Consider the following 26,957-nt stretch of genomic DNA (forward strand, 5'->3'; position numbering starts at 1 on the left):
ATCCTGGTTCATGTATTCATAGAGTTCTCCTCACAGAAGCATCCTGGTTCATGTATTCATAAAGTTCTCCTCACAGAAGCATCCTGGTTCATGTATTCATAAAGTTCTCCTCACAGAAGCTTTCTGGTTCATGTATTCATAAAGTTCTCCTCACAGAAGCTTTCTGGTTCATGTATTCATAAAGTTTTCCTCACCAGAAGCATCCTGGTTCATATATTCATAACGTTCTCCTCACAGAAGCTTTCTGGTTCATGTATTCATAAAGTTCTCCTCACAAAAGCATCCTGGTTCATGTATTCATAAAGTTCTCCTCACAGAAGCTTTCTGGTTCATGTATTCATAAAGTTCTCCTCACAGAAGCTTTCTGGTTCATGTATTCATAAAGTTCTCCTCACAGAAGCTTTCTGGTTCATGTATTCATAAAGTTCTCCTCACCAGAAGCATCCTGGTTCATGTATTCATAAAGTTCTCCTCACAGAAGCTTTCTGGTTCATGTATTCATAAAGTTCTCCTCACCAGAAGCATCCTGGTTCATGTATTCATAAAGTTCTCCTCACAGAAGCTTCCTGGTTCATGTATTCATAAAGTTCTCCTCACAGAAGCATCCTGGTTCATGTATTCATAAAGTTCTCCTCGCAGAAGCTTCCTGGTTCATGTATTCATAAAGTTCTCATCACAGAAGCATCCTGGTTCATGTATTCATAAAGTTCTCCTCGCAGAAGCTTTCTGGTTCATGTATTCATAAAGTTCTCCTCACCAGAAGCATCCTGGTTCATGTATTCATAAAGTTCTCCTCACAGAAGCTTTCTGGTTCATGTATTCATAAAGTTCTCCTCACAGAAGCATCCTGGTTCATGTATTCATAAAGTTCTCATTACAGAAGCTTTCTGGTTCATGTATTCATAAAGTTCTCCTCACCAGAAGCTTTCTGGTTCATGTATTCATAAAGTTCTCCTCACAGAAGCATCCTGGTTCATGTATTCATAAAGTTCTCATTACAGAAGCATCCTGGTTCATGTATTCATAAAGTTCTCCTCACCAGAAGCATCCTGGTTCATGTATTCATAAAGTTCTCCTCACAGAAGCATCCTGGTTCATGTATTCATAAAGTTCTCCTCACCAGAAGCTTTCTGGTTCATGTATTCATAAAGTTCTCCTCACCAGAAGCATCCTGGTTCATGTATTCATAAAGTTCTCCTAACAGAAGCATCCTGGTTCATGTATTCATAAAGTTCTCATTACAGAAGCTTCCTGGTTCATGTATTCATAAAGTTTCAGCGTGTCACCTCTTAGCGAATGGGGACAAAATAATGTGAACACTCTCAAATTACACTCTCAAGTGTTTTATCTTCATAATTCTTGTATTTTATGTGGTTTATTCTCCTTTAATAATCATTTAATAAGCATTTAATAATCCCTTAATAAGCCTTTAATACTCCCTTAATAATCATTTAATAAGCCATTAATACACCTTTAATAATCCTTTAATAAACATTTTATAATTTTTAATAAGCATTTAATAATCCCTTAATAATCATTTAATAAGCATTTAATAATCCCTTAATAAGCCCTTAATAAGCCTTTAATAATCCCTTAAAATCCTTTAATAAGCCTTTAATAATCCCTTAATAATCCTTTAATAAGCCTTTCGTGTTGACCATCGAACTGTAACATGCTGTGATTGACAGCTCTCCAACCTCAGTATGAAACAAGTGTCTATTGATTGTAATATTACAGATTATGATCTCATTCTGTCTAGAAATATAACAACCAATGCATTTCTACTGTAAACTCATTTAAAATATTTAGTAAATATTATATTTAGTGCATTTCCTTTTGTTAATGCATATTAGCTGATCAACATCCAACCCATAATGTCACAGAGAAATACCCAGATAGAGATATGCAACAAGCATTCAGCATTGTGAATACATGGTGTGTGTGTGTGTGTGTGTATGAATATAGTGCGTATTGATTGATGGGTGCGGCCCTCTATTCAAGACGCCATCTGCTTCCAGAGTCAGAGTAATTAAAACAGACGCTTAATAGAATCCAGAAAAAAAACAAATACAATTTGTGAGCCTCTCTCTTTTATGGTTTTAGCCTTCTGCCAATCACAATTCATCCTCAGCAGCATTCATGTGCTAATATTAATAATGCAAATTCATACACACTGAAGCTCTCAAGGAGGAGGAAGAGGAGGAAGAGGAGGAAGAGGAGGGGGCGGTGCAAGCGTCTATTTGAATAGACTCACATCTTCCATGACACCAATACTTAAATTCAATAAATTCAATAAAAAATATATTTTATTGCTGTGTGTTTATGCTTGAAAAGGAGAATCGGGGATATAATTTAAACACCATATTCATGTGAATGTGCGCGTGGATAACACAACGTGTTCTAATGCTGAGTTATTACAGTTATTTAGCTTTATATAGATATGTCTGCATGGAATATGTCAACAAGAATACCACCAAACGTTAAGGACAATAAACACGAGCTTCATGCTCAATGAATCGGGCCGAATCGGTATGAGAGGAGCTTATAATATAATATACAATAACACAAACTATTCAGATGGACGGAACACAGCCTGGAAAATGAAAATAAAACTGTTAAAATGTAAATCAAAGGATTTCTTTAGAGAAATGACAACGCTGAGGCAGATCTCACTGTGGGGTTGGTTAATAACACAATACATATTACACATTTAATATCTTAGACCTGAAGGGCCGAGAACAGAAGAACAAATAAAGGACCAGAAGATTCATAACTGAATAGGTGTCCAGAGTCATATTAACAGACATACACATGTCTACCGTATTATTACTGCTAATATACAGAACTATATACACTGACCACAGAAGATGGGAATCAATGAGGATATCTTTTGGATTGGAGAGACACTAAATAATAAATATCTCTTGGGGAAATAGAGACGTTAAAAACCAACGAGGCGGTTTTATGGACTTCAAGTCGCCCATTTAATTGACAAAGAACAGACGGGGTTAATAACAGGCCAACAGGCAAGAACCCTACAAGAACCCTACATGAACCCTACGAGAACCCTACAAGAACCCTACATGAACCCTACAAGAACCCTACGTGAACACTACGTGAACCCTACGTGAACCCTACGTGAACCCTACAAGAACCCTACGTGAACCCTACATGAACCCTACGAGAACCCTACATGAACCCTACATGAACCCTACAAGAACCCTACATGAACCCTACGTGAACCCTACGAGAACCCTACGAGAACCCTACGAGAACCCTACGAGAACCCTACAAGAACCCTACGAGAACCCTACGAGAACCCTACAAGAACCCTACATGAACCCTACATGAACCCTACAAGAACCCTACATGAACCCTACATGAACCCTACAAGAACCCTACATGAACCCTACAAGAACCCTACAAGAACCCTACGTGGGACACCGAGGAGTCCGTCTAGGACGCATTGACACGGCCAGCGGAGCCGGGGATCGAACCGCCGACCCTTCACTCAGAGGAGTGTGTTGGCGAGAGGAACCAGACGGTCTCGGTGTGGAACCGGTTTGGGACCCGAGCCGTTGGAATCGTTCTCTTCACGACTTGAGAAAATTAATTAATATGCAGGATGAACAATGAATGGTTAAAAAACTCAAAATCCATCTATTCAAATACGCGACTCCGGAAGAGAGTTTCAATATTAAAAGTGATTCAAAACTTGATGAAATACCTGAGGCTGTAAACAATAAAACAATTATGCATGTAGTATGGGGCCAATTATAATCACATCAACCAAAACACAAGACAGGAGATATATATATATATATATATATATATATATATATATATATATGTGTATATATATATATATATATATATATATATATATATATATATATATATCCATCCATCCATCCATTTTCAATACCGCTTATCCTCATTAGGGTCGCGGGATATGTGTATATATATATATATATATATATATATATATATATATGTATATATATATATGTGTATATATATATATATGTATATATATATATCTATATACACACATATACATGAACCAGGTTCGCTCTTATCTTTAAATATATTTAACTGATTTTGAAATTACAACACACAGGTAAACAAGGGAGGCAGCAGAAGAACAATAATCCAGAGGGAGACGTGACTCATCAGAATATTTCTTAATAACGTTGTCATGTTAAATGGAAGCTCAGGCTCAAAGGAATTCAACATCATGTTCAGAAGAAGACGAGCAGCGTTACAGACATTAATGTGTTCAATTCATATTCGTCTAACTTAATTACAACTAAAGCAAACAAACTGGAGGAAATGTCCCCGCAGACATCTGGATTCAATGAGGTATGAGGATATAATATATAATAGAATCTCCAAGAGGTGTTCAGTCCATATCGACGTGGAGCTGAAAGAAGATCGTGACTGACAGCTGGAGAACGGGAACTGGAACGTTATTATGGTATGAGACATATTTAGATTATTATTGTGTATGAGTTCAACATAAAATAGATCAAAGTAGATCAAAAACAAAGAGCTCGACACGTTGTAAACAGTGCGCTCCTCTTTAATGTCATATTTCTATTTTACTTCTGTATTCACGAGGCAGTAAAGACGCCTTGTTCCCTCAGAGCTCGGGGACGTTCCTCCAGGTGGGTTCTGTGGTCAATGGACCAGCTGATAGGTGGGTTCTGTAGTCAATGGACCAGCTTATAGGTGGGTTCTGTGGTCAATGGACCATCTAAGGTCAATGGACCAGCTGATAGGTGGGTTCTGTAGTCAATGGACCAGCTAAGGTCAATGGACCAGCTGATAGGTGGGTTCTGTAGTCAATGGACCAGCTAAGGTCAATGGACCAGCTGATAGGTGGGTTCTGTGGTCAATGGACCAGCTGATAGGTGGGTTCTGTAGTCAATGGACCAGCTGATAGGTGGGTTCTGTAGTCAATGGACCAGCTAAGGTCAATGGACCAGCTGATAGGTGGGTTCTGTGGTCAATGGACCATCTAAGGTCAATGGACCAGCTGATAGGTGAGTTCTGTGGTCAATGGACCATCTAAGGTCAATGGACCAGCTGATAGGTGGGTTCTGTGGTCAATGGACCATCTAAGGTCAATGGACCAGCTGATAGGTGGGTTCTGTGGTCAATGGACCAGCTGATAGGTGGGTTCTGTAGTCAATGGACCAGCTAAGGTCAATGGACCAGCTGATAGGTGGGTTCTGTGGTCAATGGACCATCTAAGGTCAATCGACCAGCTGATAGGTGGGTTCTGTAGTCAATGGACCAGCTGATAGGTGGGTTCTGTAGTCAATGGACCAGCTGATAGGTGGGTTCTGTAGTCAATGGACCAGCTAAGGTCAATGGACCAGCTGATAGGTGGGTTCTGTAGTCAATGGACCAGCTGATAGGTGGGTTCTGTGGTCAATGGACCAGCTGATAGGTGGGTTCTGTAGTCAATGGACCATCTAAGGTCAATGGACCAGCTGATAGGTGGGTTCTGTAGTCAATGGACCAGCTAAGGTCAATGGACCAGCTGATAGGTGGGTTCTGTGGTCAATGGACCAGCTGATAGGTGGGTTCTGTAGTCAATGGACCAGCTAAGGTCAATGGACCAGCTGATAGGTGGGTTCTGTAGTCAATGGACCAGCTAAGGTCAATGGACCAGCTGATAGGTGGGTTCTGTGGTCAATGGACCATCTAAGGTCAATCGACCAGCTGATAGGTGGGTTCTGTAGTCAATGGACCAGCTGATAGGTGGGTTCTGTAGTCAATGGACCAGCTGATAGGTGGGTTCTGTAGTCAATGGACCAGCTAAGGTCAATGGACCAGCTGATAGGTGGGTTCTGTAGTCAATGGACCATCTAAGGTCAATGGACCAGCTGATAGGTGGGTTCTGTGGTCAATGGACCAGCTGATAGGTGGGTTCTGTAGTCAATGGACCAGCTAAGGTCAATGGACCAGCTGATAGGTGGGTGCTGTAGTCAATGGACCAGCTAAGGTCAATGGACCAGCTGATAGGTGGGTTCTGTGGTCAATGGACCATCTAAGGTCAATCGACCAGCTGATAGGTGGGTTCTGTAGTCAATGGACCAGCTGATAGGTGGGTTCTGTAGTCAATGGGCCAGCTGATAGGTGGGTTCTGTAGTCAATGGACCATCTAAGGTCAATGGACCAGCTGATAGGTGGGTTCTGTGGTCAATGGACCAGCTGATAGGTGGGTTCTGTAGTCAATGGACCAGCTAAGGTCAATGGACCAGCTGATAGGTGGGTTCTGTAGTCAATGGACCAGCTAAGGTCAATGGACCTGCTGATAGGTGGGTTCTGTGGTCAATGGACCATCTAAGGTCAATCGACCAGCTGATAGGTGGGTTCTGTAGTCAATGGACCAGCTGATAGGTGGGTTCTGTAGTCAATGGGCCAGCTGATAGGTGGGTTCTGTAGTCAATGGACCAGCTGATAGGTGGGTTCTGTGGTCAATGGACCAGCTGATAGGTGGGTTCTGTGGACCAGCCGATTGATCTCATATCAGCTTTTGGTAGAACACAGCATTACATTATATAGCTAAACCACCTATCAGCTGGACCAAACCTAGACCAGGCCTGGACCAGGCCTGGACCGAGCCCGAACCGAGCCCGAACCAAGCCTGGACCGAGCCTGGACCGAGCCTGGACCGAGCCTGGACCGAGCCGGTTCCAGCATGTGAATAATGAATCAATGAATCTCAGAACTCACTCAGACACTCGTTGGCCGAGTCCCCGGTGGCCCTGGTCCAGGGCCGGTCCCGGTAGGAGGGGTGACACCTCTGGCAGTCGTCTCCCACCGTGTGATGCTGGCAGGAGCACACCAGACCCCGCTGGTCCTGGTCCTGGCCCCGTTGGTCCTGGTCCTGGCCCCTCTGGTCCTGGTACACGCACTCGCTGGCGTGACCGTTGCACTTACACCTGAGGGAGGCACAGGGAGTTGTGTTAGGGGGGTAGGGACTACTTTACACCTGAGGCACAGGTAGTTGTGTTAGGGGGGTAGGGACTACTTTACACCTGAGGCACAGGTAGTTGTGTTAGGGGGGTAGGGACTACTTTACACCTGAGGCACAGGTAGTTGTGTTAGGGGGGTAGGGACTAATTTACACCTGAGGGAGGCACAGGTAGTTGTGTTAGGGGGGTAGGGACTACTTTACACCTGAGGCACAGGTAGTTGTGTTAGGGGGGTAGGGACTACTTTACACCTGAGGCACAGGGAGTTGTGTTAGGGGGGTAGGGACTACTTTACACCTGAGGCACAGGTAGTTGTGTTAGGGGGGTAGGGACTACTTTACACCTGAGGGAGGCGCAGGGAGTTGTGTTAGGGGGGTAGGGACTACTTCACACCTGAGGGAGGCACAGGGAGCTGTGTTAGGGGGGTAGGGACTACTTTACACCTGAGGGAGGCACAGGGAGTTGTGTTAGGGGGGTAGGGACTACTTTACACCTGAGGGAGGCACAGGTAGTTGTGTTAGGGGGGTAGGGACTACTTTACACCTGAGGGAGGCGTGTGTGTACATGTGTGCGTCTCTCCCCCAGGTGTGTGTACATGTGTGCGTCTCTCCCCCAGGTGTGTGTACATGTGTGCGTCTCTCCCCCAGGTGTGAAGGATACATGTGTGCGTCTCTCCCCCAGGTGTGTGTACATGTGTGCGTCTCTCCCCCAGGTGTGAAGGATACATGTGTGTGTCTCTCCCCCAGGTGTGTGTTCATGTGTGCGTCTTTCCCCCAGGTGTGTGTACATGTGTGCGTCTCTCCCCCAGGTGTGTGTACATGTGTGCGTCTCTCCCCCAGGTGTGTGTACATGTGTGCGTCTCTCCCCCAGGTGTGTGTACATGTGTGCGTCCCTCCCCCAGGTGTGTGTACATGTGTGCGTCTCTCCCCCAGGTGTGAAGGATACATGTGTGCGTCTCTCCCCCAGGTGTGAAGGATACATGTGTGCGTCTCTCCCCCAGGTGTGTGTACATGTGTGCGTCTCTCCTCCAGGTGTGTGTACATGTGTGCGTCTCTCCCCCAGGTGTGTGTACATGTGTGCGTCTCTCCCCCAGGTGTGTGTACATGTGTGCGTCTCTCCCCCAGGTGTGTGTACATGTGTGCGTCTCTCCCCCAGGTGTGTGTACATGTGTGTGTCTCTCCCCCAGGTGTGTGTACATGTGTGCGTCTCTCCCCCAGGTGTGTGTACATGTGTGTGTCTCTCCCCCAGGTGTGAAGGATACATGTGTGCGTCTCTCCCCCAGGTGTGTGTACATGTGTGCGTCTCTCCCCCAGGTGTGAAGGATACATGTGTGCGTCTCTCCCCCAGGTGTGTGTACATGTGTGCGTCTCTCCTCCAGGTGTGTGTACATGTGTGCGTCTCTCCCCCAGGTGTGTGTACATGTGTGCGTCTCTCCTCCAGGTGTGTGTACATGTGTGCGTCTCTCCCCCAGGTGTGTGTACATGTGTGCGTCTCTCCCCCAGGTGTGTGTACATGTGTGCGTCTCTCCCCCAGGTGTGTGTACATGTGTGTGTCTCTCCCCCAGGTGTGTGTACATGTGTGCGTCTCTCCCCCAGGTGTGTGTACATGTGTGTGTCTCTCCCCCAGGTGTGAAGGATACATGTGTGCGTCTCTCCCCCAGGTGTGTGTACATGTGTGCGTCCTCCCCCAGGTGTGTGTGCATGTGTGCGTCTCTCCCCCAGGTGTGTGTACATGTGTGCGTCTCTCCCCCAGGTGTGTGTACATGTGTGTGTCTCTCCCCCAGGTGTGTGTACATGTGTGCGTCCCTCCCCCAGGTGTGTGTACATGTGTGCGTCTCTCCCCCAGGTGTGTGTACATGTGTGCGTCCTCCCCCAGGTGTGTGTGCATGTGTGCGTCTCTCCCCCAGGTGTGTGTACATGTGTGCGTCTCTCCCCCAGGTGTGTGTACATGTGTGTGTCTCTCCCCCAGGTGTGTGTACATGTGTGCGTCCCTCCCCCAGGTGTGTGTACATGTGTGCGTCTCTCCCCCAGGTGTGTGTACATGTGTGCGTCTCTCCCCCAGGTGTGTGTACATGTGTGCGTCTCTCCCCCAGGTGTGTGTACATGTGTGCGTCTCTCCCCCAGGTGTGTGTACATGTGTGTGTCTCTCCCCCAGGTGTGAAGGATACATGTGTGCGTCTCTCCCCCAGGTGTGTGTACATGTGTGCGTCTCTCCCCCAGGTGTGAAGGATACATGTGTGCGTCTCTCCCCCAGGTGTGAAGGATACATGTGTGCGTCTCTCCCCCAGGTGTGTGTACATGTGTGCGTCTCTCCTCCAGGTGTGTGTACATGTGTGCGTCTCTCCCCCAGGTGTGTGTACATGTGTGCGTCTCTCCTCCAGGTGTGTGTACATGTGTGCGTCTCTCCCCCAGGTGTGTGTACATGTGTGCGTCTCTCCCCCAGGTGTGTGTACATGTGTGCGTCTCTCCCCCAGGTGTGTGTACATGTGTGTGTCTCTCCCCCAGGTGTGTGTACATGTGTGCGTCTCTCCCCCAGGTGTGTGTACATGTGTGTGTCTCTCCCCCAGGTGTGAAGGATACATGTGTGCGTCTCTCCCCCAGGTGTGTGTACATGTGTGCGTCCTCCCCCAGGTGTGTGTGCATGTGTGCGTCTCTCCCCCAGGTGTGTGTACATGTGTGCGTCTCTCCCCCAGGTGTGTGTACATGTGTGTGTCTCTCCCCCAGGTGTGTGTACATGTGTGCGTCCCTCCCCCAGGTGTGTGTACATGTGTGCGTCTCTCCCCCAGGTGTGTGTACATGTGTGCGTCTCTCCCCCAGGTGTGAAGGATACATGTGTGCGTCTCTCCCCCAGGTGTGAAGGATACATGTGTGCGTCTCTCCCCCAGGTGTGTGTACATGTGTGCGTCTCTCCTCCAGGTGTGTGTACATGTGTGCGTCTCTCCCCCAGGTGTGTGTACATGTGTGCGTCTCTCCCCCAGGTGTGTGTACATGTGTGCGTCTCTCCCCCAGGTGTGTGTACATGTGTGTGTCTCTCCCCCAGGTGTGAAGGATACATGTGTGCGTCTCTCCCCCAGGTGTGTGTACATGTGTGCGTCCTCCCCCAGGTGTGTGTGCATGTGTGCGTCTCTCCCCCAGGTGTGTGTACATGTGTGTGTCTCTCCCCCAGGTGTGTGTACATGTGTGCGTCCCTCCCCCAGGTGTGTGTACATGTGTGCGTCTCTCCCCCAGGTGTGTGTACATGTGTGCGTCCTCCCCCAGGTGTGTGTACATGTGTGCGTCTCTCCCCCAGGTGTGTGTACATGTGTGCGTCTCTCCCCCAGGTGTGTGTACATGTGTGCGTCTCTCCCCCAGGTGTGTGTACATGTGTGCGTCTCTCCCCCAGGTGTGTGTACATGTGTGTGTCTCTCCCCCAGGTGTGAAGGATACATGTGTGCGTCTCTCCCCCAGGTGTGTGTACATGTGTGCGTCTCTCCCCCAGGTGTGAAGGATACATGTGTGCGTCTCTCCCCCAGGTGTGTGTACATGTGTGCGTCTCTCCTCCAGGTGTGTGTACATGTGTGCGTCTCTCCCCCAGGTGTGTGTACATGTGTGCGTCTCTCCCCCAGGTGTGTGTACATGTGTGCGTCTCTCCCCCAGGTGTGTGTACATGTGTGCGTCTCTCCCCCAGGTGTGTGTACATGTGTGTGTCTCTCCCCCAGGTGTGTGTACATGTGTGCGTCTCTCCCCCAGGTGTGTGTACATGTGTGTGTCTCTCCCCCAGGTGTGAAGGATACATGTGTGCGTCTCTCCCCCAGGTGTGTGTACATGTGTGCGTCCTCCCCCAGGTGTGTGTGCATGTGTGCGTCTCTCCCCCAGGTGTGTGTACATGTGTGCGTCTCTCCCCCAGGTGTGTGTACATGTGTGTGTCTCTCCCCCAGGTGTGTGTACATGTGTGCGTCCCTCCCCCAGGTGTGTGTACATGTGTGCGTCTCTCCCCCAGGTGTGTGTACATGTGTGCGTCTCTCCCCCAGGTGTGTGTACATGTGTGCGTCTCTCCCCCAGGTGTGAAGGATACATGTGTGCGTCTCTCCCCCAGGTGTGAAGGATACATGTGTGCGTCTCTCCCCCAGGTGTGTGTACATGTGTGCGTCTCTCCTCCAGGTGTGTGTACATGTGTGCGTCTCTCCCCCAGGTGTGTGTACATGTGTGCGTCTCTCCCCCAGGTGTGTGTACATGTGTGCGTCTCTCCCCCAGGTGTGTGTACATGTGTGCGTCTCTCCCCCAGGTGTGTGTACATGTGTGTGTCTCTCCCCCAGGTGTGAAGGATACATGTGTGCGTCTCTCCCCCAGGTGTGTGTACATGTGTGCGTCCTCCCCCAGGTGTGTGTGCATGTGTGCGTCTCTCCCCCAGGTGTGTGTACATGTGTGTGTCTCTCCCCCAGGTGTGTGTACATGTGTGCGTCCCTCCCCCAGGTGTGTGTACATGTGTGCGTCTCTCCCCCAGGTGTGAAGGATACATGTGTGCGTCTCTCCCCCAGGTGTGTGTACATGTGTGCGTCTCTCCCCCAGGTGTGTGTACATGTGTGCGTCTCTCCTCCAGGTGTGTGTACATGTGTGCGTCTCTCCCCCAGGTGTGTGTACATGTGTGCGTCTCTCCCCCAGGTGTGAAGGATACATGTGTGTGTCTCTCCCCCAGGTGTGTGTACATGTGTGTGTCTCTCCCCCAGGTGTGTGTACATGTGTGCGTCTCTCCCCCAGGTGTGAAGGATACATGTGTGTGTCTCTCCCCCAGGTGTGTGTACATGTGTGTGTCTCTCCCCCAGGTGTGTGTACATGTGTGCGTCTCTCCCCCAGGTGTGTGTACATGTGTGTGTCTCTCCCCCAGGTGTGTGTACATGTGTGCGTCTCTCCCCCAGGTGTGTGTACATGTGTGTGTCTCTCCCCCAGGTGTGAAGGATACATGTGTGCGTCTCTCCCCCAGGTGTGTGTACATGTGTGCGTCCTCCCCCAGGTGTGTGTACATGTGTGCGTCTCTCCCCCAGGTGTGTGTACATGTGTGTGTCTCTCCCCCAGGTGTGAAGGATACATGTGTGCGTCTCTCCCCCAGGTGTGTGTACATGTGTGCGTCTCTCCCCCAGGTGTGTGTACATGTGTGCGTCTCTCCCCCAGGTGTGTGTACATGTGTGTGTCTCTCCCCCAGGTGTGAAGGATACATGTGTGCGTCTCTCCCCCAGGTGTGTGTACATGTGTGCGTCCTCCCCCAGGTGTGTGTGCATGTGTGCGTCTCTCCCCCAGGTGTGTGTACATGTGTGCGTCTCTCCCCCAGGTGTGTGTACATGTGTGCGTCCCTCCCCCAGGTGTGTGTACATGTGTGCGTCTCTCCCCCAGGTGTGAAGGATACATGTGTGCGTCTCTCCCCCAGGTGTGTGTACATGTGTGCGTCCTCCCCCAGGTGTGTGTGCATGTGTGCGTCTCTCCCCCAGGTGTGTGTACATGTGTGCGTCTCTCCCCCAGGTGTGTGTACATGTGTGCGTCTCTCCCCCAGGTGTGTGTACATGTGTGCGTCTCTCCTCCAGGTGTGTGTACATGTGTGCGTCTCTCCCCCAGGTGTGTGTACATGTGTGCGTCTCTCCTCCAGGTGTGTGTACATGTGTGCGTCTCTCCCCCAGGTGTGTGTACATGTGTGCGTCTCTCCCCCAGGTGTGTGTACATGTGTGCGTCTCTCCCCCAGGTGTGTGTACATGTGTGTGTCTCTCCCCCAGGTGTGTGTACATGTGTGCGTCTCTCCCCCAGGTGTGTGTACATGTGTGCGTCTCTCCCCCAGGTGTGTGTACATGTGTGCGTCTCTCCCCCAGGTGTGAAGGCTGTGCCGGGTCATTTGTCGCCGTGGTGATCCTGAGTGTTTATGACATGTGTCAGATCACATTAATATTGCGTCTGAAGGCTTCATCTCAACTCTTAATCGTGTCCTTCCATCTGCGCCCCAGAGAGCCGCCTGGTCCTCTCATTACTCTGAGTAATAAAGAAGGAGAAGCAGGATGGAGGTCATCTTCTCCTCCGATGGCGACTTGACTGACAAGCTGTCTCTTTTTAATCACTTTAGTAAAACAGCTTTTCAGGATGAGGTTCTGATTGCTCGTCATGCTTTGGACCCGACAGGTCCGCGTGGTACAAAGCATGTCCACTCATATTCATCATATGCAACGTGGACGCGTTCAAACACCTTGTGAACCAAAGGGAACACTGCCCGGATAACGAGGACCACATGTATTCATGCATATCTGACACATGTTCGCTGCAAATGCAAAATGTTCATACTGATTTATGGCAACTATTATTCTGGTAAACTCTTATATGATGATTATTTATCATGATTACCCACTTGCATTCAGAAAGAAAGGCAAATGTTGTACTTTTAAAAAGAAGTTGTGCAACTCGAGAGAAAAAGGAAGAGGCCGGATATGAAGAATGTGTTATTGTAAACAATGTTGTTCCTCCAGTAAACAGTGTCCCCGTAAACACGTTGATGTTGGTTATTTATTCCCCGGTGAACGCCGGCTGCCGTTGACCCCCCGAGCAGACTGGAAGAGCACGGCTTTAATAAAAAGGGGAGCGCTGGATTAATAACAGAAGACACAATCGTTGGGGGGCAAAATCGTAATTGTAAACAATATTTGATCCAGCGCCTTCGCCCTCTCGGAGAAAGAGATGAACAAGTCAAAGCCACGCTCGAAACACCAGATGGGACATGCTGGATTTTTCCATATTTCACCAAAATCACAATCTTTCCGGCACTTAACTAATTTCTTTACGCGACCGTTCGAGCTGCAATATGCGAGATATATAGCACATAAACCCTTCATGCATGCGATGGCCTCAAAATATGCGCTTTGTATGCCTAACCACCCACCCCTACCTCCTCAGGCTGTTCCTCCAAATCACATTCGGCAGAGCCAATTAGTATTATATAAATGTGTTTTGTGATAAACAGGGTTTGTGTTCCATTACGCGTGAGATCGCTGGAAGCGGGAAATTTAAATGATTTAGGCCAGAAATAAATTAAACAAACACCGTGGCACGGAAAAATGTGTTTTTTTGTGTTTTCATTACTTTTTTGGCTCAACCACACTTTCACGGGTCCTCGCTCGAGGTGGAACACTAAGGCGACTTTGGCCTTTCGGAGAGAGCCGGGTGGCGTCGCTCACCTGCCTCCCACAGAGAAATCAGAGATGGCGTAGAAGTACGAGCGCAACACTTTGGCGTCCTTGAAGAACTCGTCTCCAAAGGTGTTCAGCCGGTCCAAAGAGATGAGCAGGTCCGTGGCCGTCACCCATTCCTGGAAAAGAAAAAAGAGAAGAAGAAAGGACCAACGGGGGGGTTAGGAAACTCCATTTGATGTCATCCACTTGAGTCACTCCTGCAGGTACAAGGAAGCAGGATGGAAGAGGAGGATTCAGTTGATCCAGAGGATGAAGGAAAGGAGACAAGGGGTGATGAAGTGTCGGCATGGGGAGATAATGAGTCTGGGCTCGGGAATGAAGGAATAGTCAGAAAGAAGGGCAAAGAAAGAAAGGGATTAATGGAGAGCAAAGACAAAATGTGAAACAGAAAAGAAAGACAAGGCGTGAGAAACACTGCAGCACTACTTCACTTTAATGAACGGCACATGCCAAAGCTCCCACCCTGAGACCATGTAAGCTCCTCTGTTGGAGCTCACCCCAGAAGGTAAGACAGGATGAAGCCAGAGGAGAGGGAGAACACAAACAGAGAAGAAGCAACAGTGGGGTGCAAAGATGAAAGGGAGGCCAGGTAAAAGCAGAACAAATGACACGAGGAATCTCAACTTTAAAACTAAACAGCTGAAGGGAAACTTCCGTCTGGTTTGTGAGTCTGTGGCATAAGGCCGTCCGTTTGGAAGCTGCTCCCAGAGGTCTCTTTGAAGTGTGGAGACGGAGAGACGGAGACGGATGGGCCTTAAAAACATGATGAGTTGCTCCATTCGCTCCGGCCCGGCTTTGTTCTGCTCCAGCCCGTCAGATAGCACCAGGTTTCTGCCTAGTAAGTGGTTTTTAAGTGGTTTTTCTTTGGCAATCCCCAAAACTCTCTTGTTTGAGACGACTTTCTACGTTTGACTTGTAAAGGTCGCTGCTGTTGATAGCATATATATATATTGCATTTAGGGATACTCCAACATTGCAATAACCAAACAGGGCTCTTTTGGCCTTGGTCTTTGATGTTGGCTCTTGTGCTGGAGCCCCTGCTGACATCTGCATCATTATGAAACGATGACATGGACAGGATTATTGATTTCAAGCCAGTTTTTAATGTGCAAGTTGTTCATACCATAGAGAAGATTACAGAAGTCAGTCTGAAAACACAACATGTGCAGCGTTGTGTCCAATAGAACGCCCTAGAACAGCTGCTGTGCAATGCCTCTGCAGAACCCGTATAGTAATGCAACACATCTCTACTCGTGAGCTTCACGGCCGTTACCTTGCTGAACAAAGCAAAGCTCTTTGTTCAGCAAGAGAAGGAAGTGGCTTATTGGTTAGCAGGACGTTGACCAAAGGGGACACTGCTGCCCTCTGGGGCTCTAGTGCCCGACATGACCTCTCAGTTTAAAATAGCACCGCAGTAAAAGTTGTTCAGGGTCTTTGTTCTTCTGCCCAGAGTAAAGGGTCTTGGGACTCAGACCGCCTGCCGGGTCTGAGCCTGCGGTCCCGAGGGGTGCACTGCTGGGGCATGGAGAGGTCACAGCCCATTACTGGAGCATCTGGTGTGAATGTGGCCCACATGTGTTCCTGATTGGTTGAAAACATGCGGAATGGGGTCAGCATTGTCAATAAGTAGAAGGTTATCAGAGTGGGGCAACCAGAGCTGCTAGAAACCTCTAATTAAGGTCACTTTAAAGCTAGAGGACTTTATTTGAACTTTAACTAGGCCGGCTGGAGGCTCCTTTCCAGCTAAATTAGGACTGTTCTGTAACTCATCCCACCTTTACCTGAACTCTCTCTCTCTCTCTCTACCGGTCTTCTGCTAGCTGGAGTGCACTTGAGGATTTCCTTTTTGAGGGCTATGGAGCTGTAACCGTAACTCCATCGTTACATAATTGAGTGCCATTGGCTGGCGTTCTTTGGTTCCCTTGCTGATGGATCTTGGCGTTCTTTGGTTCCCTTGCTGATGGACCTTGGCGTTCTCTGGTTCCCTTGCTGATGGACCTTGGCGTTCTTTGGTTCCCTTGCTCATGGACCTTGACGTTCTCTGGTTCCCTTGCTCATGGACTTTGGCGTTCTTTGGTTCCCTTGCTCATGAACTTTGGCATTCTATGGTTCCCTTGCTCATGGACCTTGACGTTCTCTGGTTCCCTTGCTCATGAACTTTGGCATTCTATGGTTCCCTTGCTCATGGACCTTGACGTTCTCTGGTTCCCTTGCTCATGGACCTTGACGTTCTCTGGTTCCCTTGCTCATGGACCTTGACGTTCTCTGGTTCCCTTGCTCATGGACCTTGACGTTCTCTGGTTCCCTTGCTCATGGACCTTGACGTTCTCTGGTTCCGTTGCTCTTGGACCTTGACGTTCTCTGGTTCCGTTGCTCTTGGACCTTGACGTTCTCTGGTTCCCTTGCTCATGGACCTTGACGTTATCTGGTTCCCTTGCTCATGGACCTTGACCCCCTGGTGGACGTGGCTCCTCTGGCCAATGGGGGTTGGAGGACACTCAAGGACCCTGATGCCCTGCAGTTACTAATTCTTTATGTGGTTATGAACCACCTGGACATCACATGCTCTTCATCCTCACATGAGAACACAAACGAGGGACATGTTCCCAAAGTTTAAATTCTCTTTGCTCTTCTTTTGGTGTACTTCTGTAGTCTCAGAGCTCCCGGCCTGAAGGGAAACCACCATGATTTCTCCTAATGCTCCCGTAATGATAATACACGGCATTCTGCACAACACGTGATGTTTCCAATCAGTGGAGGATGGAATAAAGGTAAGCCGTATGATTCAGGAGCGACACTGGGGGAAACGAACGGGTGCCAAACCTGCACAAATTAGACAAAAGGAAAGCGTCAAATTAAAAAGAATTACCCCTCACTGTGCTGCGTCGGGCTCCTCCGGTGTTCACACTTATTTAAAGTAGGTAATATGCATTCATTTGGTGCAGAATCGGCCCCTTTCTATGCAAATGAGGCTCATTGGCAAAGCGGTTCCAATCCACAAAGATCAACACTAACCGCCGCACGCATTACACTGAACGAGGAGCGTCTTCAGAGAGTCATCGGGCTACAAGGGGGCGTCGGCTCCAGCTCGTTTCATGTGCGAGGCGGTAACAGGATGCGATGACAGTGGCCTTCAAATGAGGTTTTTTATATAAAGAAATAAACTATTTCTTCCCTCCTTTACCCTTTCCTCTCTCTTAATGGCCTCTGGGAGGTTTGGATGAAAAGGCCTCAGGCTGACTCCCCCCCCCTCACTGGCCAAATGCATTCATATTGTTTGTATTCATGCAATCCAACACAAATAAAGGGCCAGCGTAGTAATATCACTAATGAATTATACAACAGGTAACGGTGGCCAATGCAGCTCATGCTGCTATCAGTGGCGACAATCTGTACTTTGTGAACATGAATCCATCAGGATAGGTTTACTTTTTAAAACTTTTTATTTTTATGTCATCACATCTCAACCAAAATGTAATATTTCCAACAAATAGACGTGACTTGACCTTTTGTGAAATCATTTAAAAAAGAAATTAGCACAAACTGATGACCGTCAACGTTGAAACGCACGACTTTCTCACCTCTAATGAAGAGAATGAGCGTTACCATCGTGCCCCACAGGAGGCGCTCATGCATTAGACGATACAACATTTAAAATGCATCGGGAGCCTTTTTAACGTTCTTACTTCAGCACAATAAAAACAAATGCTCTCCTCCATTCATCATATGGACGTTATTAGCTATGCTTGGTAGGACTGTGCTAACTGTGTGAGCACAAACAGACATGCTTCCAAATATCACAAACTGCACTGAAAGCAAGCACTTTATTAGAGTTAATTAGTAGTCAGCCCGTTATGTTTGATTTTTTTGCAAACCACAGCAAAAGCTTAATTAACTTTGATTCTCACTCCCTTGTTTGGGCCCACAAAGCCACAATGATGCTGACTGAGGCGTAGAGAGTGGCAGTGAGCCAGTCCTTGGCTGGAGACAATGACGGTCTAATGATCACACTACAGGTGCACGTGCACACGCACATGCACATGCACAGCTCATCTTCTATATCACACATGGTTTTTCTGCTCAGGGGCTCAGAGCCTTCACCCTGGCTTCAAGTCTCTCTGGTCTCCTCTTCCCCTACTTGTCTCCTTCCCTGCTCCCTTCTCCCGTTTCCTTGAACTCTGGAACCTTTGGCTGCAGGCACCGACGGAAGAGAGAGCAGAGTCCCTCCTTCTAAAGTTAATAACTTTTTTTAATGTAATTGCTTATGTTCACTGTGGCCTCAATATGTACTTTTTCCCCTTTTACTCATTGTCATTCAGCACTGGAGCTCCAATGTTCCACACGGTGTGTGTGTGTGTGTGTGTGTGTGTGTGTGTGTGTGAGGGGGGGGCTGGTGGCAGAAGAGACAGACAAACCGTTTTAATGGATGACTGAACAAATTAAATTAGAATTCAAAAAGCGGCTTTCATCTTCGGCATTATTATTGAAAAAAAGAGAGCTGGCTTTGAACTAAGCCATCACTTTAGAAAAAAAAGCACATCTAAATGCCGCGTCACAAGGTGAGTGTTGTTTATTCCAAATTAAAATCATTTGGCAACGCAAACACAACACATTAGACGACCGGTACAACACGGGACATTCACACCGACGCTTTGACCTCTCAAAATGACACGGAGACACATTTTAAGGCAGCGGATGAAGCGTGTGAAGTCTCTATCACGAGCACCACGCTCTTCAGACTGAGGCACAAGCGTTAAATGTGCAAAGGGATTAAAATGCTAATAAAACAGGCGGGATGCAATTCTTGTTTTAAGCCTTATGAAATATGCATGTTCCGTATGAGCCATATGCAGAGGAAGAGGCCCGCTGACGTGCCACAGAGGGGACCGGGGATCACTCCGTATGGAAAGACCCCGACGTAAATGCCCAATCTTTTATTTCACTGCGGGAAAAAGATGAATAATCATCTGCCATTGATGCTTTTGAAAAAGCTAATTTTGTGCCTTTTTTTTCTTCTTCTCCATATTACGTAACATATGCCGTTTTTAAATGCGCCGCGTTGTCGTACGTCTTGTTGAGCTCAAAGAGCTGCAGAACAATCTGAAATGACCGATCACTTGAGTTCCTCTGAATAAAAAACTAAGCGGAGGAGAGAAGTAGGGAAACATGTCCGCCTTGTGATTGCGGTCACTGATTAGCCGCCAGGAAACTAAATAAGACCTCCGCCTCTGATTTTCTTGAATGTGTCGCTCAGGCAGAATGTGTTTTTCATTAAGTTGATGAAATCAGAGGAAATGCCCGGAGCGCTCACTGTGCAGCATTGTTTGGAGCAACAATGCATTTGACATGAGCAGCTACCCAGCTAACGCAGTAACATCCTCCCCCGGAGGTACAACGAGGCCTCGCCGCATTGCATGACTGACAGCGTCCACCACAGAGAAGGGATGCATTCAGGGCTTAAACCGAGAGTACGAACATTTACGCACAACTCTAGGATTCACCTTTCCCTGAATTTCATGTGTTTGTTTGGAGAGACGTTGGAGTGATGAGCAGTATTACCCGTGATTAAAGGCAGGAAGTAGCGCCTTCAGGTCTGGAATGAGAAATGTCCTGCCATGCTTCCCCTTGACTGTCACTCATCTTGCACCCACACGTCTATCTATACGTCATTACCCATGACCATTATCCCATATTTGCCACAGAAAACAGCCAATAGCACCTGTATAGGTAAATAAAAACCACATTCACACACAGTTTGACCTAATGCCAACGGCTCTGTGAGGCTTCGCTCTGCACAGCAGGGCTCTGGAGCTGAATACGACATATGACAACGATGACATGCTAATGTATGACAACGATGACATGCTAATGTGTGACAACGATGACATGCTAATGTATGACAACGATGACATGCTAATGTATGACAACGATGACATGCTAATGTCTGACAACGATGACATGCTAATGTATGACAACGATGACATGCTAATGTATGACAACGATGACATGCTAATGTGTGACAACGATGACATGCTAATGTATGACAACGATGACATGCTAATGTATGACAACGATGACATGCCACGATGACATGCTAATGTGTGACAACGATGACATGCTAATGTATGACAATGATGACATGCTAATGTATGACAACGATGACATGCTAATCTACTGACAACGATGACATGCTAATGTATGACAACGATGACATGATAATCTACTGACAACGATGACATGCTAATGTACTGACAATGATGACATGCTAATGTACTGACAACGATGACATGCTAATGTATGACAACGATGACATGCTAATGTATGACAACGAAGACATGCTAATGTATGACAACAATGACATGCTAATGTATGACAACGATGACATGCTAATGTGTGACAACGATGACATGCTAATGTGTGACAACGATGACATGCTAATGTACTGACAACGATGACATGCTAATGTGTGACAACGATGACATGCTAATGTACTGACAACGATGACATGCTAATGTATGACAACGATGACATGCTAATGTATGACAACGATGACATGCTAATGTACTGACAACGATGACATGCTAATGTACTGACAACGATGACATGCTAATGTGTGACAACGATGACATGCTAATGTACTGACAACGATGACATGCTAATGTATGACAACGATGACATGCTAATGTGTGACAACGATGACATGCTAATGTACTGACAACGATGACATGCTAATGTATGACAATGATGACATGCTAATGTATGACAACGATGACATGCTAATGTATGACAACGATGACATGCTAATGTATGACAACGATGACATGCTAATGTATGACAACGATGACATGCCACGATGACATGCTAATGTGTGACAACGATGACATGCTAATGTGTGACAACGATGACATGCTAATGTATGACAATGATGACATGCTAATGTATGACAACGATGACATGCTAATGTATGACAACGATGACATGCTAATGTATGACAACGATGACATGCCACGATGACATGCTAATGTGTGACAACGATGACATGCTAATGTGTGACAACGATGACATGCTAATGTATGACAATGATGACATGCTAATGTACTGACAACGATGACATGCTAATGTACTGACAACGATGACATGCTAATGTATGACAACGATGACATGCTAATCTACTGACAACGATGACATGCTAATGTATGACAACGATGACATGCTAATCTACTGACAACGATGACATGCTAATCTACTGACAACGATGACATGCTAATGTACTGACAACGATGACATGCTAATGTGTGACAACGATGACATGCTAATGTATGACAACGATGACATGCTAATGTACTGACAACGATGACATGCTAATGTATGACAACGATGACATGCTAATGTGTGACAACGATGACATGCTAATGTACTGACAACGATGACATGCTAATGTATGACAATGATGACATGCTAATGTACTGACAACGATGACATGCTAATGTAGGACAATGATGACATGCTAATGTATGACAACGATGACATGCTAATGTGTGACAACGATGACATGCTAATGTTCTGACAACGATGACATACTAATCTACTGACAACGATGCCATGCTAATGTATGACAACGATGACATGCTAATGTGTGACAACGATGACATGCTAATGTACTGACAACGATGACATGCTAATGTATGACAACGATGACATGCTAATGTGTGACAACGATGACATGCTAATGTATGACAACGATGACATGCTAATGTATGACAACGATGACATGCTAATGTACTGACAACGATGACATGCTAATGTATGACAACGATGACATGCTAATGTGTGACAACGATGACATGCTAATGTACTGACAACGATGACATGCTAATGTATGACAATGATGACATGCTAATGTACTGACAACGATAACATGCTAATGTACTGACAACGATGACATGCTAATGTATGACAACGATGATATGCTAATGTGTGACAACGATGACATGCTAATGTAGGACAATGATGACATGCTAATGTATGACAACGATGACATGCTAATGTGTGACAACGATGACATGCTAATGTTCTGACAACGATGACATACTAATCTACTGACAACGATGCCATGCTAATGTATGACAACGATGACATGCTAATGTGTGACAACGATGACATGCTAATGTACTGACAACGATGACATGCTAATGTATGACAACGATGACATGCTAATGTGTGACAACGATGACATGCTAATGTTTAACAATGATGACATGCTAATGTCCTGACAATGACAACGATGACATGCTAATGTCCTGACAATGACAACTGTGACATGCTAAAGTGTGCTAGGTTTAGCACAAAGTAAACCTCAGGCTGATGGCTTTATGTCATTATTTCATGATGTTTGATCCAATATTTGTTCCTAAGTATTGGACCAATTAGAATGTTGACCTGCTGGTGGCGCTAGAGGAAAAGTCCCAAACGTCTGCATGAAGCTGGTGATGACAGAGTTGCCGTATCTTTACTGACGGTGTTTTTTATAATCTGTGCGTCACGTTGCCCTCCAGACAGAACTGTTGAGGTGGGCTTCACCACCGGACCCTAATGTTCAAACAAGGTCAGCGGTGCGACCCCCGTACCAGGAAGTCCCCGGAGCCAAACACAGTGTGGCAGTGACACTCTGGGGTCAGCTTGACAGGACGAAGTCGCCTTCAGGCCTTCAAATGGAAACTCACATCCGTCCATCGACACTCGAGACCAACATGTTAGAAATGTATTCATCGTGAGATTGTTTGGTTCTAAAATATTATGCGGGACACTGAAGGTTTACACTACAGACTTTTTTGTGTGTGTAAGAGTTTGTATTTATGGTTCAAAACCAATAGCTATTATAACCTTACTCCCTCTTCTCTGTTGCCCTCTCCTCCCTCCTCTTCACACCCTTCATTTTGTATTCAAGAAATAGTGCTGTTGTGGGAATCATACGCAGTGCTGCTCTCAGCCTCGACCTCTGTATCGAGTTGGCCATTTGCTGCTTGATTTTCTCGGATTCGTGGCTCAACTGGCAGCCGGTATGTCGTCATGAAAGAAGAGTTTGCACCACCACCAGCACCCTTTTCTTTTGATGATTGTTTGATGATTCACTACAAGGAAAAGAATATTCTTAACATTCCCCCGACACTGATGGGCTCACGACACCCATCTGTCCCGTCACCCCCAAAAATAGAATGCGAATCAGAGATTTAATGAAAGAAATTGTGCAATTGATCCGCCTTTTATACTAATGGGAGAACGGGTCACAGTCAATTATGGGTCTTCTCATCTTGTTGTTTAAGAGGAAGGTAGCGAGGGAAGGTGGAGTGAAGGAGACAGAGATTTACCACCCAATCTATGTATTCTTGGCTTATATTGATCCCCCACAGCTTTACAATCAGTGGGTCGATGTCATCCGACGCATGCTGAATTCCAGCCAACATCCCCATTAGTAGGCGGGTCTTAATGTAAGTACAGTGAGGCCTCCTTACGGATCACCCGGGCCCCCACATGTCTGTCTTTACTTGGCTTTACCATGAAATTCAAAACCTCTAACGGTTCAATAGATGTGTGAGAAAATGCAATACGCCCGGTTGTTATGAAAGATATTCAAGTTCTTCTCAAAACTGCGACGGGGAAAGAAAAGTTCCTGTTCTCAGACCGACTAGAAAAGAAAGGAAAGACTGTACACACAGTTCCACACATTAATTACAATCAACACCTGCAATCAGAGGCTTATATTGTTGAAATGAATGGAACAATCCTTCAGACAATAACTCATAACAGTACACATTAAGATGTAATTATCATATTTAATCGAAGAAAATAATATAACAACTTACTCAGTTGCAAATGTTGTTCTGAGTAAAAGGCATTTTTTTGTATTTCAAAGCTTCCATAACAGAAGCCATCTATTCAATAACAATGTTTTGATAGCAAAAATGAGTTCAGATACATTGATGTTTAACACATTAAATAAATTCTTTCTACATTATTAAGATATTTGTAACAGCCGTCTGGATTCATGAAATCTGATAGCAACTTTTGATATTGATCTTAATTACTTTTTACACATAAAATAATTGATTCAACCCTTCACAGTAGTAATTTATGTAATCATAATTTACATTTGACCAGAGATGTGATGCCCTGGGTCAGATATTACATATAGAACGTAATTCAATTAGCGGCAGGAAAACATGTCCAAACCTAGATATCTTTTCAAAAGAATAGTGCGGCGCCCCACACACTGACTAATGCATTCATTTGTTGATTATTTTAATTCCCCACATATGCAGAACAACAGCAATGATCACAGAGACGTCGCCTGAGGAACAGAAGCGACTACGAGAAGAGGTTATAATAGAAGTGCTCTTGGACCCACTGGCGGCCGTCAGGGATTCAACAGGCACTAAAGTACCCTGCTATTTTTATTTTTTAATATGCTATTGTAGATGCCCAAGAGGACCTTCAAGTACAATAACAAATATAACGTCCAGTCAAAAGGTCATTGTTGGGGTCAACAAGAAGTATTCCTGTGGAATTCTCTCAAGATGTTATGTGTCAACTACAAAGTGATCACACATGTTTACAATGTTTAGTGTTTACTATGTTTACTATGTTTAGTGTTTACTATGTTTAGTGTTCACTATGTTTACTATGTTTAGTGTTTACTATGTTTAGTGTTCACTATGTTTAGTGTTTACTATGTTTACTATGTTTAGTGTTTACTATGTTTAGTGTTTACTATGTTTACTATGTTTAGTGTTCACTATGTTTAGTGTTTACTATGTTTACAATGTTTAGTGTTTACTATGTTTACTATGTTTAGTGTTTACTATGTTTAGTGTTCACTATGTTTAGTGTTTACTATGTTTACTATGTTTAGTGTTTACTATGTTTAGTGTTTACTATGTTTACTATGTTTAGTGTTTACTATGTTTACTATGTTTAGTGTTTACTATGTTTAGTGTTTACTATGTTTACTATGTTTAGTGTTTACTATGTTTAGTGTTTACTATGTTTACTATGTTTAGTGTTTACAATGTTTAGTGTTTACTATGTTTACTATGTTTACTATGTTTAGTGTTTACTATGTTTAGTGTTCACTATGTTTAGTGTTTACTATGTTTACTATGTTTAGTGTTTACTATGTTTAGTGTTTACTATGTTTACTATGTTTAGTGTTTACTATGTTTAGTGTTTACTATGTTTAGTGTTTACTATGTTTACTATGTTTAGTGTTTACTATGTTTAGTGTTCACTATGTTTACTATGTTTAGTGTTTACTATGTTTAGTGTTTACTATGTTTAGTGTTTACTATGTTTACTATGTTTAGTGTTTACTATGTTTAGTGTTCACTATGTTTACTATGTTTAGTGTTCACTATGTTTAGTGTTTACTATGTTTAGTGTTTACTATGTTTACTATGTTTAGTGTTTACTATGTTTAGTGTTCACTATGTTTACTATGTTTAGTGTTTACAATGTTTAGTGTTTACTATGTTTACTATGTTTAGTGTTTACTATGTTTAGTGTTCACTATGTTTAGTGTTTACTATGTTTACTATGTTTAGTGTTTACTATGTTTAGTGTTTACTATGTTTAGTGTTCACTATGTTTACTATGTTTAGTGTTCACTATGTTTAGTGTTTACTATGTTTAGTGTTTACTATGTTTAGTGTTTACTATGTTTACTATGTTTAGTGTTTACTATGTTTAGTGTTTACTATGTTTACTATGTTTAGTGTTTACTGTGTTTAGTGTTTACTATGTTTACTATGTTTAGTGTTTACTATGTTTAGTGTTTACTATGTTTACTATGTTTAGTGTTTACTATGTTTAGTGTTCACTATGTTTACTATGTTTAGTGTTCACTATGTTTAGTGTTTACTATGTTTAGTGTTTACTATGTTTACTATGTTTACTATGTTTAGTGTTTACTATGTTTAGTGTTTACTATGTTTACTATGTTTAGTGTTTACTATGTTTAGTGTTCACTATGTTTAGTGTTTACTATGTTTACTATGTTTAGTGTTTACTATGTTTACTATGTTTAGTGTTTACTATGTTTAGTGTTCACTATGTTTAGTGTTTACTATGTTTACTATGTTTAGTGTTTACTATGTTTAGTGTTTACTATGTTTACTATGTTTAGTGTTTACTATGTTTAGTGTTCACTATGTTTAGTGTTTACTATGTTTACTATGTTTAGTGTTTACTATGTTTACTATGTTTAGTGTTTACTATGTTTAGTGTTTACTATGTTTACTATGTTTAGTGTTTACTATGTTTAGTGTTTACTATGTTTAGTGTTTACTATGTTTAGTGTTCACTATGTTTAGTGTTTACTATGTTTACTATGTTTAGTGTTTACTATGTTTAGTGTTTACTATGTTTACTATGTTTACTATGTTTAGTGTTTACTATGTTTAGTGTTTACTATGTTTACTATGTTTAGTGTTTACTATGTTTACTATGTTTAGTGTTTACTATGTTTACTATGTTTAGTGTTTACTATGTTTAGTGTTCACTATGTTTAGTGTTTACTATGTTTACTATGTTTAGTGTTCACTATGTTTACTATGTTTAGTGTTTACTATGTTTAGTGTTTACTATGTTTACTATGTTTAGTGTTTACTATGTTTAGTGTTTACTATGTTTAGTGTTCACTATGTTTAGTGTTTACTATGTTTACTATGTTTAGTGTTTACTATGTTTAGTGTTTACTATGTTTAGTGTTTACTATG

At 44.8% G+C, this 26,957-nt stretch overlaps 1 protein-coding gene across 1 annotated transcript in view; it reads right to left on the bottom strand.

Annotated features, from left to right (window-relative positions):
* Nucleotides 1-26,957, bottom strand: part of lamc3 (laminin, gamma 3) — a 110,699-nt gene that overhangs the window by 74,161 nt on the left and 9,581 nt on the right. The window contains exons 3-4 of the mRNA XM_034546962.1: nucleotides 14,173-14,303; nucleotides 6,748-6,956 (exon numbers count right to left, since the gene is read on the bottom strand). Of these exons, the coding sequence (XP_034402853.1) occupies nucleotides 6,748-6,956; nucleotides 14,173-14,303 (340 nt within the window). The remainder of the gene's footprint in view (nucleotides 1-6,747; nucleotides 6,957-14,172; nucleotides 14,304-26,957) is intronic.

Source organism: Cyclopterus lumpus, chromosome 12, assembly GCF_009769545.1.
Source record: "Cyclopterus lumpus isolate fCycLum1 chromosome 12, fCycLum1.pri, whole genome shotgun sequence".
Classification (NCBI taxonomy): domain Eukaryota; kingdom Metazoa; phylum Chordata; class Actinopteri; order Perciformes; family Cyclopteridae; genus Cyclopterus; species Cyclopterus lumpus.